The sequence below is a fragment of the Microchirus variegatus genome (assembly GCF_963457635.1).
Source record: "Microchirus variegatus genome assembly, chromosome: 5".
Classification (NCBI taxonomy): Eukaryota; Metazoa; Chordata; class Actinopteri; order Pleuronectiformes; family Soleidae; genus Microchirus; species Microchirus variegatus.
This window is the reverse complement of record NC_139806.1, coordinates 13136921-13152989: the sequence shown is the minus strand read 5'-3', so window position 1 is coordinate 13152989 and position 16069 is coordinate 13136921. Positions and strand designations below refer to the sequence as shown.

At 39.8% G+C, this 16069-nt stretch overlaps 1 protein-coding gene across 1 annotated transcript; it reads right to left on the bottom strand.

Moving 5' to 3' along the window:
* Positions 1-1909: 1909 nt before the first annotated feature.
* Positions 1910-13376, bottom strand: LOC310927982 (regulator of nonsense transcripts 1-like; the record flags this gene model as incomplete). The annotated part of the gene is made up of 24 exons (XM_083890442.1): positions 1910-2558; positions 3103-3225; positions 3870-4126; positions 4221-4382; positions 4563-4644; positions 4733-4907; positions 5017-5159; positions 5324-5480; positions 5706-5823; positions 5997-6210; positions 6293-6436; positions 6598-6712; positions 6946-7110; positions 7459-7577; positions 7647-7806; positions 8066-8174; positions 8633-8731; positions 9007-9091; positions 9365-9526; positions 10426-10606; positions 10700-10867; positions 11331-11420; positions 11780-11916; positions 13206-13376. The coding sequence occupies 23 exons, from the start codon at positions 13374-13376 to the stop codon at positions 3106-3108; spliced, it is 3333 nt and encodes a 1110-aa protein (XP_083746568.1). The 3' UTR covers positions 1910-2558; positions 3103-3105.
* Between the last annotated feature and the right edge of the window lie 2693 nt (positions 13377-16069).

Genomic DNA, 16069 nt, shown 5'->3' with positions numbered 1-16069 from the left:
GAAAAAAAAATAGATGTAATGCACTAAAATGACACATAACCTCTTAAACTTTAACTTTATTTTATGTTATATTGCATTTAAATTTTGTGTCAGGTGCATACGTTTGAAATCTGTACTGCCGCCACCTTAGATGGGCTATTTTCACTTCTGCTTTGTGTAAATTTCATAAAAAAACAGTTTTAATGCTGTGGCTGTACATATACGTGTATTTATACATATACATATACATATAGCACGAGCATAGCAACTGAGAGAGAAGTTAAATGAAAGGCAAAAATCCAGTATAATACTCAACTGGTAAACAAACACACAAATGACACCCATATTTTACACAATCTCATTCGTTTTAGTTTAGTTAGATGGAGTTCAAAATACAATGAACTTCTCTATAACATAAATAACAAACGGTTACGGAAATGTGGTTATAAGTTACAGGAATCAAATATGAATAATGGGAAAGACTTGAACGTTATCATAGACAACAACTGGATTTAGTGTTATGGCTTTAAATAGATGTGTCCTTAAATCCTGTCTGGTCTTACAAACAAGTTGATGTATGTGCAACACGGCAGAGAAAATTAAAGTAAAACAGTGACATCAAGAAGAAGCACCAAACTTTAATTTTCCGACATAATGAAATGGAGAATTTTTGTACACCTATCAATGACAGTCAGGTGCAGTCACGTGACAACACAAAAGGTCTTCCTGTACAGTTCACTCTTCAACAGCAATCAGCCAAATGAAGATTATAAGAGCAAATGTTTTAATGGATAACATGCAATTTAAGCTAGGACACGCAACGTGGTAGAGGATAAGGACGTCAGATAGGCAAATGATTGGTTTTCCTTAAAATGTCCAATTAAAAGTCCTTAATATATCAATGATGTCATGCATATATAGATAAAACCTCAACTAAAGTCCATCCAAAACATGTGAAATGAGAATCGCAAACAGCTTCACATGATGCAATATTAACTCTTCTATAAGCTTCAGACTTCAGGCCAACAAAGAACCAAAACTGTAGTAAAACTTCTCAACTTATACGATACTAAGGATATTATGTACTAATTTAAACACACATACAACATACAGTATAACTTAAAGTGTGTCATTTAAAATATTAGAAGACTTAACATGTCGAGAACATACGTCAGAATATCTTTCACCAAAACTCTGAATTGGTGACAACTATGATCGAGCTTCTGTTCAATCATTCGTCCTCAAATAGAAGTTTTTAATGACTCTTTGTAGTGAGTGAGTCAAAGTCCAGTACTCAACTGACATGAAAACACAAGCGTGTGCCTTCAATTACAACAGTCTCACTTCACTGCAATGATCGGGATCATTATTGCACTTTACCTAAGATCTTTGAGAAGCCGTCTTAATTTGGCTTAGTTGACCCTTTTAGCAACAGTGTAGACACTTTGAGAAAATCCCTGTTTGCTAGCTTTAGCAGCTTCAGGATGAACAGGAAAGAATCACAACATCATCCAAATATACGCTGGTTATGGCGCATTTCACACTTTTGCACTTATAAAGACATTAAAACAAACAAAAACAAAACCGTCTCTCTCTGTTCAGGAGTAGTTATCCTCAGATCTGGAGACAAATATGTTTTTCTTACATTTTCATACTTTTTTGAGCTACAGTAATTCCGTCACACGTGTTTCGCAGACTAACGTTGAGAAAGACCTGCCTTAAAGACGGCCACCTACATCAGCTAGCTTACATCACTTCAAAACCCTCACGAGAGAAAATACAATTTTCCAACTCAAAACTCAGAAACAAAAGTGACCGATGGGTGGCTGTGTAATCCTCACACATCATTTCAACACCACAAGCACTTTTTGAGTTCACTCGAAAGGGCAAACGGTGTTTTGCCGCTCCTCTCTCCTGGATGCTTGGGGTGTGATCAAATGCAGAACCTTGATTCAAGTTTTTGAGATTAAAAAAGTTGTCATGTCAACTGCTTCAAGGGTTGTGTCCCCTATTGTTTTCTCTCGCTCTCTCTCCAAGTCACAGAGGACAACCTGTCGAGTTAGCTTGGAGGACTTCAGTGTGAGACTTCTCTTCTTCTCCATCGTTCTCAGCTTCTGGAGCAAGATTTACGAACATACCATCTGGAGATGCCAGAGATTCAGGGGCACACGGGGGACAAAATGACACAGTCATCCTTCTCCCCGCTCCAGAACTGTTTGGACCGTCCAGCCTCCTTGACCTGTCCAAGGTCTTGCCTCTCCAACTGCGCTGCTCCGACGACGACAAGCTTCCTTCCTTTGCCATGTCTTCTTCGCATGCGAGCAGCAGTGGCTCGTCTCCTCCACCGGCCTCCACGCTCCCTTCTCTTGCTCTCTTCCTGTCCAGCTCTACTCCCTTTTCTCGCTCTCACTCTTGTGATTGGTTGGTTTCTCACGGTCTCTCTCCTGTTACTTTCACACAGTGGTGCTTCGGTTGTAGCAGTGGAAAACGGGTACCCATGTTTGTTCTTTTTTGTTACCACCCAGATTTAAAATACCGATGAACTAAGCTTTGCACAGGCCTAGATCATTTCCAGCCACCTGTAAGACAAAAATACAGAAATATTTATACACATAAATATTAAATCAAGCCAATACTTTTAACATCAGCTGTTGGGTGATGTAGAAATTATGCTGTTTGCTTTCTTTCTGAGAGTGAGATGAGACAATCTGTCTGAAAGGTAAACTATAAATAGGAGACAGTTAGTCTAGATCTGCACAATGTTACCAAATTCAACTCAATTAATATACTTGTTTTGTTTAAATGTTAAAGAAAACCAGTTATAAATTCATGGACATTTATGTGCAAGGAGATTTTTTGGCCAAGAACCATGACGTCCTGGAGTCTACACTTAGTGCCTGGCAACGAACAACAAATAGCAAATTATTTTTACATGTTGGTTTTGTATGGAAAAAACCCCCAGTGTGCCAGACCAAGCCTTTTTCCCAAGTGCTAGGCTAACTGCCTCACTCCTCGAGTTTCTCATTTAACATTCTTTCTTATATAATTCTCAGAAGGAACACAAATGGCAGACTATTCCTTTAATTTCAGTGAGTCAGTTACGTCTACAGTGGAATGTCTTACACTCTAGTACTGGGACAGTCCAGTCACACCACCGTGCTGGTAGGCCCGCTCCCCCTGGTAGGTGGAGTCCTGGGACAGAGCCACATCAATCTGGGACTTGAACTCATCTCCTTGGTAACTGTCCTATAATGGGACAAACAGAATGTGAAAGAGACCAGTTGTTGTTCCCTCACGTCTTTCCAGGCAGGAAAAGGAGTGAGTGAGGTTTTAGACAAGATCAACTCCTAACTCGAAGAGGAAAACTGGACAAGACTTAGGAACGTGTGTAGATGATTCTGGCCTTGTTTACTGTTTAGGAAAATGCTCCCAGTACCAAGGATGGGCATTTCAAGAAAAACAATTATATTCAACAGTCAGTCACACACACACACACACACACACACACACACACACACACACACACACACACACACACACACACACACACACACACACACACACACACACACACACACACACACACACACACACACACACACACACACACACACACACACACACACACACACACACACACACACACACACACACACACACACACACACACACACACACACACAAAATTACTTTACATTAAATCTGTACTTCAGTCAATATTATTAGAGGAAAAATTCTCCACTCCAGCGCATGAGCGCTACTGAGAGTAACGCAGGTTTCACTAAATGGTGTCCTGTGAGCTGTGAAGATGAAATGTGTTCAAGATGCATTCAATGACCCTGGAAAATGTAATCACTTTAGCAAACATGAATATTTGGCAGGGGACAAACCTGGGAGAGTTCAGGTTGGGAGAGGCCAGGCTGACTCATCTGTGATGGTTGGCTCATGTTCATGTAACCTTGTGTCAAAGGTCCCTGGGAGAAGGACTGGGAGCCCAGGTCCTGGCTGGCCTGGCTGACGCTCATATGTCCTCCGTGCCCATGGTCCATTCCCCCACCGTGGTTTCCTATGTTGCTGCGGTTTCTTTGACGGCCACCTCTAGTCCCACCTCCACCGCCTGCCTTGCCCTTCATACCTCCACCGCGACCTGGGTGCCAGAGTATTAACATCACAGGTGAGAGAAGTGTTTGCTTCCAAAAACTATGCAGTTCTGTACAGTTTGTTTTTCATATATTTCTCACCTCCTGAGGGCCCGTTCATCTGTCCCATGTAGCCAGAGGGAGGTATAGGAGGCATCACAAGGTTGAAGGGGATGGGGATGTTCATGGAAGACATAGGACCTGGGCCTGTGCCAATCATGCCGATCTGGTCATGGGTCTGGAAATACATGTTAGACAGACGCCCTGTAGCGGAAGAAAATACAAGTTATTTTTACATGATATTTAACCTAGGTCTTTTTTTAAGACATGCACATTCAAGCTGACAATGCTGCTGTCCAGTGCAAGTCCTCTGTAATGAAGATATTGGTATGAAAGCTTGTAACATTTAATATAAGACTGTGAGTGTTTTTAAAAATGTCTTACCATTACTGCTGCGGTCATAGACAGACCCAGGAATGAGAGCCTCCCTGGCATCATACATGGCAGTGCTCATGAAACGACCCCCCTGCAAAACAAACAATTACATTTTAGTTTCAAAAGCTATTTGAGGCAGATCACACACACACACACGCACTTAGGTTGTCTAAACTCACAGGGTTGATGGTGTTGACCAACTTGCGGGGCTTGCTGAATTGCATGAGGCTCTCCCTCAGGTTGTTGAGTGGGCCTTCGACCAGAACCTTTTGCTCCTTGTAGTAGTTGAGCAGGTGATTCCACAGCGGCTGCTTGGACAAGGCCTTAGGGTTTCCCACGATAATCACACCATATCTGTGTGGTGATGAGCATTAACAAAGACTTAATGATAACAATTAATACCAGCAAGGTTACATCATCATAATAGTAATTGTGATTATTGTTTTCCTTTTTGTCGTTTTACCTGGCCCTGGTGAGCGCCACATTTAGACGTCGGGGATCATTAAGGAAGCCGATGCCCTGGTGCTCATTAGCTCTTACACAGGACAGGATGATGAAGTCCTTCTCTCTGCCTTGAAAGGCATCCACACTAGCTATCTCCACCTCCTGCATAAAGCATGAAGTGAGTAAACAAACAGCTACAAACTATAGGTTATGGAGTCATTTTAGCCTCCTCATTGTGAAAATGCAGATAATTTTTGAGTGGTTATGACACTTCCTTCTAACGAAGTGTGCAATTTACACTGCAAAAAAATCAATTCTCACTTCACCTGGTAGAGCTTGGTATGGAGGGAGCCACTGAACTGCATGTATTGGACCAGGTATGACCTCTGACCCTCGTAGGGGGTAATGATGCCGATCTGATCAGGTTTAGCTCCAGCCTTCAGCAGCCGAGTGGTTATTTTCTCCACATTTGCTGCCTCTGTCCTGCATTACCAAGTCAGGTCATTATACGATGGGGAAACATGATGCGTAACAATTCATCATGATAAAGACAATATGTTTGACTGCAATACTGTGCATTTGAACACCTGCACAATATTAAATGTCTATAGTGGTTGTATGTGAACAAGACACGTGGTTATTAAATAGAATTGAAAGCATTTCAGGTACACCCTATTACAGTAGATTGGACTATTAACAAATTCAAACCTGTTGAGATAGGATGTTCCAGAGCTGGCAATTTCCTCTTGGCCTTGTGTGACGTAAAAGAACATTGGCTTGTCCGGCTGTGGCCACTGGAAGTCGAAGCCTTTCTTCATACGATCCGCTGTACAGGGTAATTTGCAGTTTCACCATTAGATCTCTTTAATTCTTTAACATCGGACCTTTTAATAACCAATTGTACGGACTAATATTCAAGCAAGTTAAAGACCAGTAAGAGTCAAAAGTCGGACTAAAGATATAGAATATTCTATTTACATAGGTTTACTGTCATCTTACCAGCAGTGACTCCATTTTGCAGCGAACCTTCATAGAAGATGTTGGAAGGGAAGGCACTGAGTGATGGGTGCATGCGATACTGGACCTGCAGACGAATGGGCCGGATCCCCAGAACTACCAGACGCTCGAACAGAGACTGGGACAGACCTGCTTTAGCTGCCTTCTTACACATCACCACAGGACCCAGCTGGCAGTGATCACCCACCAAAATCAACTACAAAAACACAGATGATCATGAAGTTCAGGAATAATTATTACGACGTCATCGCTGCGGAATAATAACTTTTAACTCCAACCTGCTTTGCTCCCAGGACGACAGGCACCATGCACTCTGGTTCAGTGGCTTGTGTGCTCTCATCAATCAGGATCGAACGGAACTGCATCTTGGCCAGACGAGGATCCCCCGCCCCGACACAGGTGCAACAGATCACATCAGCATTCTGGGAAAACGAGAGGGTGATACGGCGGACATGTTTGACAAAACTCTCTTTTCAGCAGGTGGATTTACATAAAAACCATTAGGAAGTTGACTGTTACTCTCCAGTCTAAGCTGATGCACTGATGTTATTTCTAGCACCATCAAAATATGAATTCGTCATACCATAAGCAGCTCCCTCTCAGCCGTGCGTCGCAGAGCTCGATATCGCTTCTCGTCAGAGGACGACAGCTCGCCAGTCTCATCCTTCAGCTGCTGGAGCTTCTGGAGCTCTGGCATACTGCAGATGTTAATGATTCAACTTGAGATCAGTGTTCTGATTCAGAGCTACGACTTAAATATTAATTCAAGTTTTGAAATAATCACAGGCAAAAACACAATATAATAAACCAGTCTGGAGCAATGCTTCTGCTAGGAAATTTAAGTTAGAATAAATCAAGTTTAATTGTATTAGTGGTTAACCATAGACACCAAAAAAATTATAATTATTGATGGTATCCAGTTATGCGTCACCTGTCCATGTTACGGGTCTGGTTGTGCAAAGCCAGGAAAGACACAGGTGAGTCGATGGCTTCTCTGCTCTTTGCACACAGCCTCACCACCTTGAGTCCCGTCTGGTGGATCTTCTCCGTGAGCTGGTCGACAGCAATGTTACTGGGAGCGCACACCAGCACCGGCCTGAGGAGAGACAAGATTCAACACAGTTTTTAGACCTTTTCAAATCTGGTATCAACAGCTACAACTTCAAGTGTGAACACAACCAAGACTCTTTGAGGATGCATTTGAGATCTGATTATTTAGACTCTGAGGTGAATTGAGAAATGCGAATTGGGCAACAGTGAAGGACTGCTTACCCGTAAAATAAAATCACTAAGTATTTTTACACATCACCTTAGTCCAAATATTAATTTATGGTCACGTCACAATATTATCAATGATGATATTAAATAATGTCCATTTATTTGCAAATGGTGACACTTAAAATAAAAAAAGAGAGTAAAAACATTTACTCAGTATGTGTCTTACCCGTTACCCTGTTTTGCTAGGTGGTAGACAATGGTAGCAGATGTTACAGTCTTCCCTGTGCCAGGAGGTCCCTGGATCAGACTGAGGGGGCGCTGCAGCACTGTCTTCACAGCATAGACCTGCATGACAAAAAACATTTAATACATAATAATTTGATGGATTGTAAATTACTTGCGTTTCTAACTCACCTGGGAGTGGTTCAGATCAGGTAAGCCTTGTGCAGTGAAGCGCTTGGGCAGCTGACACTTGATGACCACATCTTCTACCTCATGCCCTAACAGTTTGTGATAGATGTAACCTGACACTGAGGTCTCATCCACAGCAAATGTCTTCAGGGCACTCTGCATTCTTAATGATGGAAACAGGAATAGGGTGGTTTAAAAAAATAAATAAATCATTATCTTACAATTAATGCATTCATTTACTTTGACAGAGAGCGGTTTTATTATCAGTGATATGAAACAGAAAACGTGGAAACGCTTGACTAATGACACCGTTATTTCAGACACCATTCAATTCAGATTGTCATTTATGTCATTAAACAGATTCATGAAATTTGAGGGTTTCAAAAAAAAGGTTATAATGAGTGTGTTTTTCTTGCAAATACCTGTCAAATGAAGTAGACTTCCACACAAAGTCGACCTGAAAGTTGTGTGGAATCTCCACTGGTGCACCGGCACTGCTCCTCAACTCAATGGCAATCTCATCACCATAGTCTGTTAAAGTAACTCAAGGAAAAAAAAACTATGCCTTTCATAAATATACTGTAGTTTCTGTCATAGCTGCAGAATAACTTTGTATGCCTACTGTTTATGTGTAACTGCTTTGACAGTATACTTATGATCTGAAGGGCTATCATTAAAATATTTACCCCCTAATTTATCTCCTGACACACTTAATAATAGGTAAACCCACCTTCAACTGAAATTTATTATATAAATTAATTGGTGAGAAAAAGTTAGCTGATAATAATCGAAAGAATAACCTTTCTTCACACAGTTTGCCAGTGTTGTTGTAGTTCTCCACAGCTGCCATTAGATGTCCCTAAAACACCCATATGCTAGCAGTGGGAAAAAAACAAGTTTATGTAGATGCCCATGCATCAAGTGTTGAATATACTAGTGAAATGTTATATTTAAGGTTATTGTCTATTGTAAGAAACACATAAAGATACTGTCAGGGACTTTGATGACATGTCCAATTCCTTTCCATGGAGCAGCCAGGTCTCCTTTGTATCTCAGGCAAATTTCATCTCCCTGCATCAATCGCATATCTAGAGGACAACAGACACACAAAAACAGAAGTTCAAAATGTACCTGTGCATGTTGTAAAGAAAGCTTTACAGGCAAAGATTCACCTTGTGAGTATTTGTGTGTTACTTTAGTACTTTGTGTACACCTGTAGCAGGTGTGTATGTCACTATTACAGCTGCAAGGTGGAGTCATAAAACATTCCAGGTGTGTGGTTGAGATCAAAATGTAGTTTGAGTTTCAAGATGCAGTGTGAGTGGTCTGACGTGAATAAGTAAATCTACAAATAAGTCAATACCTGAGTCGGTCTTTGGAAGACTGAAATATGCAATCCTCTTCTTATTCAGTCCCAAGTCCCATCTGACTGTAATGTTGTCTTGAGTCTGTTAGAAAGTGACAAAATTATATTTGAAATGCTTTAACAGCAGCAGAAACCATTTTTAATTCAATGTTATTACAGGCAAAAAAAGGTGAAAACCCATAGTAACTGAAACAACACAATTTGTACAGTAGAAGAAAAAATAATAGTAGAGTTTTATTCACCAACAAATCAAAGACTTTATTAAAATTATCTTTTGATCCAAAGAACTTTCAAATAAATGTAATGCTATGTAATAAAATATATTACATATAGAATTGTATATACATTTGTTTACCTGAGACTCTTTGAGTTTCTTGTCGTAGTCAGCTTCCAGCTTCACCAGAGGACCAAAGATGTTTTGGTACTGATAAGCATCTTCATAACGGAGCAGGACGTGCTGGGGCTCCTCATCCACACCAGGCTTCTCGAGATCCTCCAGGGTCGCAGTGGGATTATCCTGCCGAAGAAGAAAAGAGGAAAGAATAGAAGAAATTATGGAAAATAGTGGGAGAGAAACAGCAGTGAACAATACCTTACTTAAAAAGCCTTGGTACCCCTATCAAAAATGTCTCAGCCAATGGAGGAGAAAAAGGAGAGTCTGCAGGAGAGATGTGCTAAAATATAGACGGCAGTGGAGCGAAGAGTGCCTCGCATCTCAACTTTCACACAATAGTTGATATCAATGGGTTCAGTGTTGTGTTTTTAGCGTGTTTCTTTGTCACTTCTCTCCTCTCCTTTCCTCCTGCCCAGTTTTGTATCTCACGTGTGAGCACACACAGAACACACACACACACAGAATGGAGTGAAAGTTAACTCGAATAAACGAGTGAAAAACGTCAAAACCAGGCTGAAATATCCATGTTTGTCTTTAACGCAAGTGATCATCATTATTGCAATATTCAGCAACGCTATCGCATGATTTCATAACATTAGAGATCAGTTAAAATATCGACTGCGGAGAAAGAGGAGAGGAAGTTGACAACAGACCATGAAAGACACGCTGGTGTAGATACTTTTTAAGTAAGCATTTTAAACACTAGAGGTCCCTGTTATACTTATTTTGCATAGAGTATATCTCCTTTAACATCATTAATGTTAGACATTGAGCGCATACAAGAGAAAAGAGAAATGACCCTCTATGTGTCAATAAACATCATCGAAACTGGAAAAAGCAACCGTCAACAGAAAGAAATAGCTCAGCAAACAAGTCATTTATCTCCAGCACACTCAACTGTATGGCACATCGGGTTATCTATTTAAAGAAGCCCTACCCATGTTAGGTTAAACATATTTACATGCTGCAGTACAATGGTGGGTGGGTGTGTGTGTATGTGGGTGTGAGGATAACTGCATTACCTTCCAGAGTTCCTCCAGCTTGTTGATCTGCTGGGCAGTGATCTGGCGGGCACGGAGCTGTTCCTGCTCTGAGGGGATCTTGACGAGCCAGGACAGGAAGCAGCGGTCCTGGATGAGAGGCTGCCACTGTGAGCTGTCCCAGTTGATGTCTTTCAGGCTGCTCTGACTGGCACATGGCTGCCTGCATTGCAACCGCAAGCCAAAATGTCAAATGTAACTTGTAAACCGACTCAGAAATTCAGAGGGTATGGCCGCGTCAGGCACTTGACCTCACCTGCACAGTAACACCACTACAGAATCAGCCTTAGCAGGAATGAAGCCCAGCAGGAAGACATTGCGACAGCCACAGTTGTAACACTCCAACAGTGTTTCCCCCAGAGGACCATCTTTATGCAGCGTTACTTCCTTGGACTTTGCTCTAACAAGGTGGTTTACAATGTGGCTGCAGGTGAAAATAATGAACACAGATGGGAGAATACACAGTTTACTTGTAGGTGTTTCTTTTTTGTTGCAAACAGAGTAGGATCAACACTGCATGATTGCTATTTTATTCACACAGAACTAAAACAGAAATATGTAAGATGCACTGAAGACAAGTAATAAAAATGCCTAATGCAAAGAATCTTTAAAAGGTCATCATCATCATCAGCTAAAATGTCTTAAGTAGTTGCAGCTATGTTCACATTAAACACTTTACCGTAACCACAGAAGTAAATTTTTCAGTGCCGTTTGTCTTTCCATCATATTATGTATAATATATGTGAAAATACTAAACATGATAACAGTAACATGACTGCATTATTACTGTATGCACTGTACTATTGTAAGGATGACATTGTACAATGATTTTCTAGTTCCATTCATTAACTGAGTGTCAATGAATCTGATAATTCTCTGTATTTTACCTGCCAGATGTGTTTCCACGGCCATTACAAAACCACTTCTTGCTGGTGTTGCAGTAAACCACACAGGCTGGATCATGAATCCCACAATAACTGCAACAAATCAGAGTCAGAATTAAAAAAAAAAATTATTAGTCTAATCTATTTTAACACATAACTGAAGCCAGACAAAATAAACTGTGATAAATCCACTATACTGCAGTATATAGCATAATTTATTAATGTAAGGAATATCTGAAGCTGCTGATGTTTATGTCTGCAATTCATCTTACAGCAGTTAAATAGGCGTCTACAGCACATGCTCAATAAAGTCAACAATCAACCACAATCATCAGAAACTGCTGACAGACACAAGATGGAAAAAACTCTTCCTGAAGTTAATTAAAAAACATTTAAGTGTTTGTCTCCCACTTTGACTGCAAGTGCATCAGTCATATTATTCTGGTATTTACCTGCATGCATGTACAGGAAGGTCCTTGGTGTAGTAGGTGTCCTCCTCATCCTCCTCAAAGTTCAGCTCTGCCAGCAGTTGACTGGCTTTTATTACAGGGTCGTCTCCATTCTGCAGCAATCCGTCTGGACCATTAACCTGAGGAGACGGGATGGAGCGGTATAAATATAAACTGAAACTTTATGTTAGCATTGTGCTGGAGAAAATAATATCACAGGATGAGTGAAGGTCATGGTCAGAAACAGACAGATCCAGCCTTGACATCATATATTTGTTTTGCTGTCTAAATTGCCCCATCAATAAACAATTGGTGGGCAATCTTGACATCTGAGAAAAAGTAAAAGGTCACGATTCAAGTCAATGATCTTCAAGCTGAATCAAGGAATCTCATGCTTAAAATGTATTTTGTCAATGTGCATCTTTGATCCTGTCCAACATCAGATCCAGCTATGGAGACATCACTACTGATAACTTCTCTTAAGGGTATAGTTATTTATGAACTTATTTGGATTGCATATACATTTTAGATACAGCATATTATAAATTTGAGTATGGACGGCACTTATAGGGTGGTTGGCCAATCAGTATTTTGTGTCTACACTGCAGTGCACAGCTGTTTTCTAAATAAATATAATTAAAACTAATTATTTAATACATGATTCAAGATTGTATTTGTCATTTACAATTACAGTGCCTGGACCTTTTGTGTGCAGGCTTATTGAGCAAACAGTATTTAAAAAGTTAAAACTATAGAAGTATTTAGTAATTATAAAATATGTAAATTAAACTTTAGAAGTTTTTAAAAACTTCAAAAACTACTACCTTTAGAATCTAGGTAGTAGATTCTAAAGGTAGTAGTGTACATTTTACAGTTATATTGCACTTGTTCAGACATATTGCATGTACTTTTCATTCATTTCAGCGCATTAGCATTTATCAAGTTTGTGAGAGCATATTTTTAAATGATTAAATATTATTCGGTTGATGTCTATTATTATGGAAATGACAAAAAAAAATCGTCCTGATTGACAACTACATCACACTGTTTGTGTCCACTGACCTGTGTGCTTGTTGTTGTTATTATTATTATTATTATTATTATGAGAAGACAGTGACAATAGTTAGTATTTTAAAGTGTCAGTGAAAATAAACACAGGTGTGTCTGGCTGTTCGACAGCACTGCTAACTCACTGACAGTCTGGGTTTCTATGGCAATAAAAAAAAGGACCATGTTAGCTCTGTCAGCATGCTAACTCTGTGAGCTAGTTAGCTAGCATTCCATCCAAATGAGTGTGGTCCAGAAGCATGGTTACGGAGGAAGGCGTCATCGTGCTAACCCGGGGTAGCCAAGGATGTGTTAGCTAAAATTCCCGCTCTGTCAACAGCAACAGAGGCATTTGAGTGACACCGAGCTGCCGCTCACGCACCTGGCTGTCGAGCTGACTTTGGGTCTGGCCTTGGGTCTGGGTCTGGCTTGGCAGGGTGAAGTCGGTGAAATCGTACTCGGAACCCTGGGTGTCCGCTCCCAGCAGGTCGGCGTCCTCGGTGTCCAGGAACGTCAGAGTCTGCGAGCTGGGCCCGTACGCCTCCACACTCATGTCTGTGTCGCCTTGTTGACGCTGTTTCGCCGTTTTCGAGGAATATTCCACAGGCTGCTGTTGCTATTCCCAGAGAAAATGAATAATGGGGATGGAGTACTGATGGGGAAATGTCAAACGGTGGTGCTGTGAGATAGAAGGGGAGAGTGCTTCGTCTGTGGCTGCGTTCCGTTAGTCTCCGCCCCCCCCTCTGCAAGTTTCCTTTCCTCCTTCACTACCACTGCTCTTCTGCGGGAAGTCACCTGTAGGGGGCGAGGGAAGGGAAGGAGACAAGGAGGCACATGTGAACTGAACGTTTATTATATAACAAGGTCAAATCTTTAATTTCACCTCATATACTACATATATTTTTACGCAAATGAACAAATCGAGTATTTACAGCTGTTTCATATCATAAAGTTCCCTTCTGTAACATTTAGGAGGATTTATTGTGAGGAAGTGAATGCATGTTTGAATAATTTTATTAATGCTTTACATTATTAAAGCTTTCCTAGAAAAAAATAAATCGTCTTTTACCTATATATTTTAGGTTAGGTGGTTAGGGCTAGTGACGTGCACAGGCATTTGGAAAGGCTGGGGCCAAAATTGAAAGGGCACCTACTGCAAAAAAAACGTGCCAATCAAAAATGAGATTATTCATTGGTAATTGGGACAAAATATTTTAATTTCAATCTGTTAACGTCAATGTTGTGCTCCGTTTTTTTTCCTGACATACATTTTTAAAGACCTCAAAGCTCTGACATTCACCCTTAGTACACAGTAAGTAGCACACTAATAAATAACAACAGTATATGATAAAATGTACTATGCCACTACAAGTTATAAAAAAAATATTATTTTGTTTTACAGAATGAATGGGTCTTCTGAAGCATTATCCCTTTAAGGTACTACTCAACCATTTGGTTGACCACACTTTAAGTCACTATATCTCGTTGAAAAATGCATCAAGCTGAACTCACCAACACTTAATGTGACTTGTTCTGAATGTTGTACTTATGGATTGAATTCATAAGTACAAGTTAGTCATAAGTCATAAGTTGAATTATGCAAACCAGGTTTATTATGAACATCTCAACCGTTTGGTAGGGGCCTGTATCTGTAATACTGTAGGGTCTAATTAAAATATATATATATATATATATATATATATATATATATATATATATTGATTGTCGTTATTGTTATCAAGTAAATTGATAAAGTAAATAAAAATAATAAAAAAATGCAAAGAAATATTTTTTCCTTTGCTTATTTCTTCCTTAAAGGGTTATTGGGATCAGTTTTTCTTCTTTTCACCATGAGCTTCCATGCATACAGTTAAAGCTCCTTTAATGTTGGAGCAACACTGTGATCCTTCCCTCTGACCTGCCCTGAACTATCAGGTCAGAACGAGTTCAGCAGGTCTGTCTTACTGTGTCACACGGTGATGTACAACACCCAGTGTTATCGTAACCTCACCTGCGTACAAAGGAATCAGAAACGTAATAAAGAACCGCACACACGCACACACACACACAACTAATGCAGCGCATATACATTCCTCAGCAGACTGCACTAGTCTTCAGTGATCACACACTTCACATTTCGAACGTCCATAAAGATACAAAAGGTAATGTCAAATAAAAATTAATCTTCCTTTCTTTTCTTTCTTTAAAAAAAACAAAACAATGTTTGTTTTATGACGTGGTGTGGTTAAATGTATTACACTTACATGAACAGTGGAAAGACAAGTTTTTTCTTTGCTCACAGTATCACGCCAGGCCTGGAGGTTGTGTTTAAGGAGCAAATTAGCTAAATTAAACCAAAGAAAGGAAGAAAATAAATGATATAATCATTCACTTGAAGGAGAAAGTGGTGTCAAACTCAGCCTAGGCTATTTCCAAATGGTCATGTTTCACTTGTATCCTGATCTAAATATAGATTAGTAGAGATGGGCCACGTGAATAGTACTGTCATGAAAGAGTAGGTCAAATAAATGATCAAAAATTACATACATTTTCATCATTTTAAAAATATCACCATGTGTTATAATTAACAAGTGGTTAAAAACATCAATTAAAAACATACAATTCTGCTATATGTGAATACAAAATTAAACCTTTAGTGCATTAAAGTGACGTGTTATAAAGTGTTTTAGTGTTTCAGAGATCTAAAATAGCTTTGCTTTTGCTAAGTTACGCTACACACACACACATTTGGTCAATACAACTGAAAATTCTGGTTTCATTATGCAATATAATGTTCCCTGAGATAAACAAATGATGATAACTAATTTCTGTTCTTCAAATAAAAGCAAATAAAGGGAACAAAATTAATACCAACAGGAAATTAATGTAAGTAAATGTCATCACACACACCTTTGTGAGGGTTTTACCTCATGTAATAATAATGTCCAAAAATGATGGTGTTGAAATCTAGGCAGACATGGCTACACTCTTAGAAATAAAAGTGCTAAGTAGAACTATATAAGGTTCCTCAGCTCGTCCTCATAGGAGACAATTTTGGAGGGTTCCACCAAGAACCCTTTTAAAACCCTTTATTCAGTAAAGGGGTTTTAAAGGTTTCTCTGGATCAAAATGGTTCTTACTGGAACCATCAGTGTTACCAAGAACCCTTGAAAAACCCATTCCTGAATAAACCCGGTTTTTCAGAAGCAAATGGTTCCAGGTAGAACCTCAGCCCTTGTAGAAGGA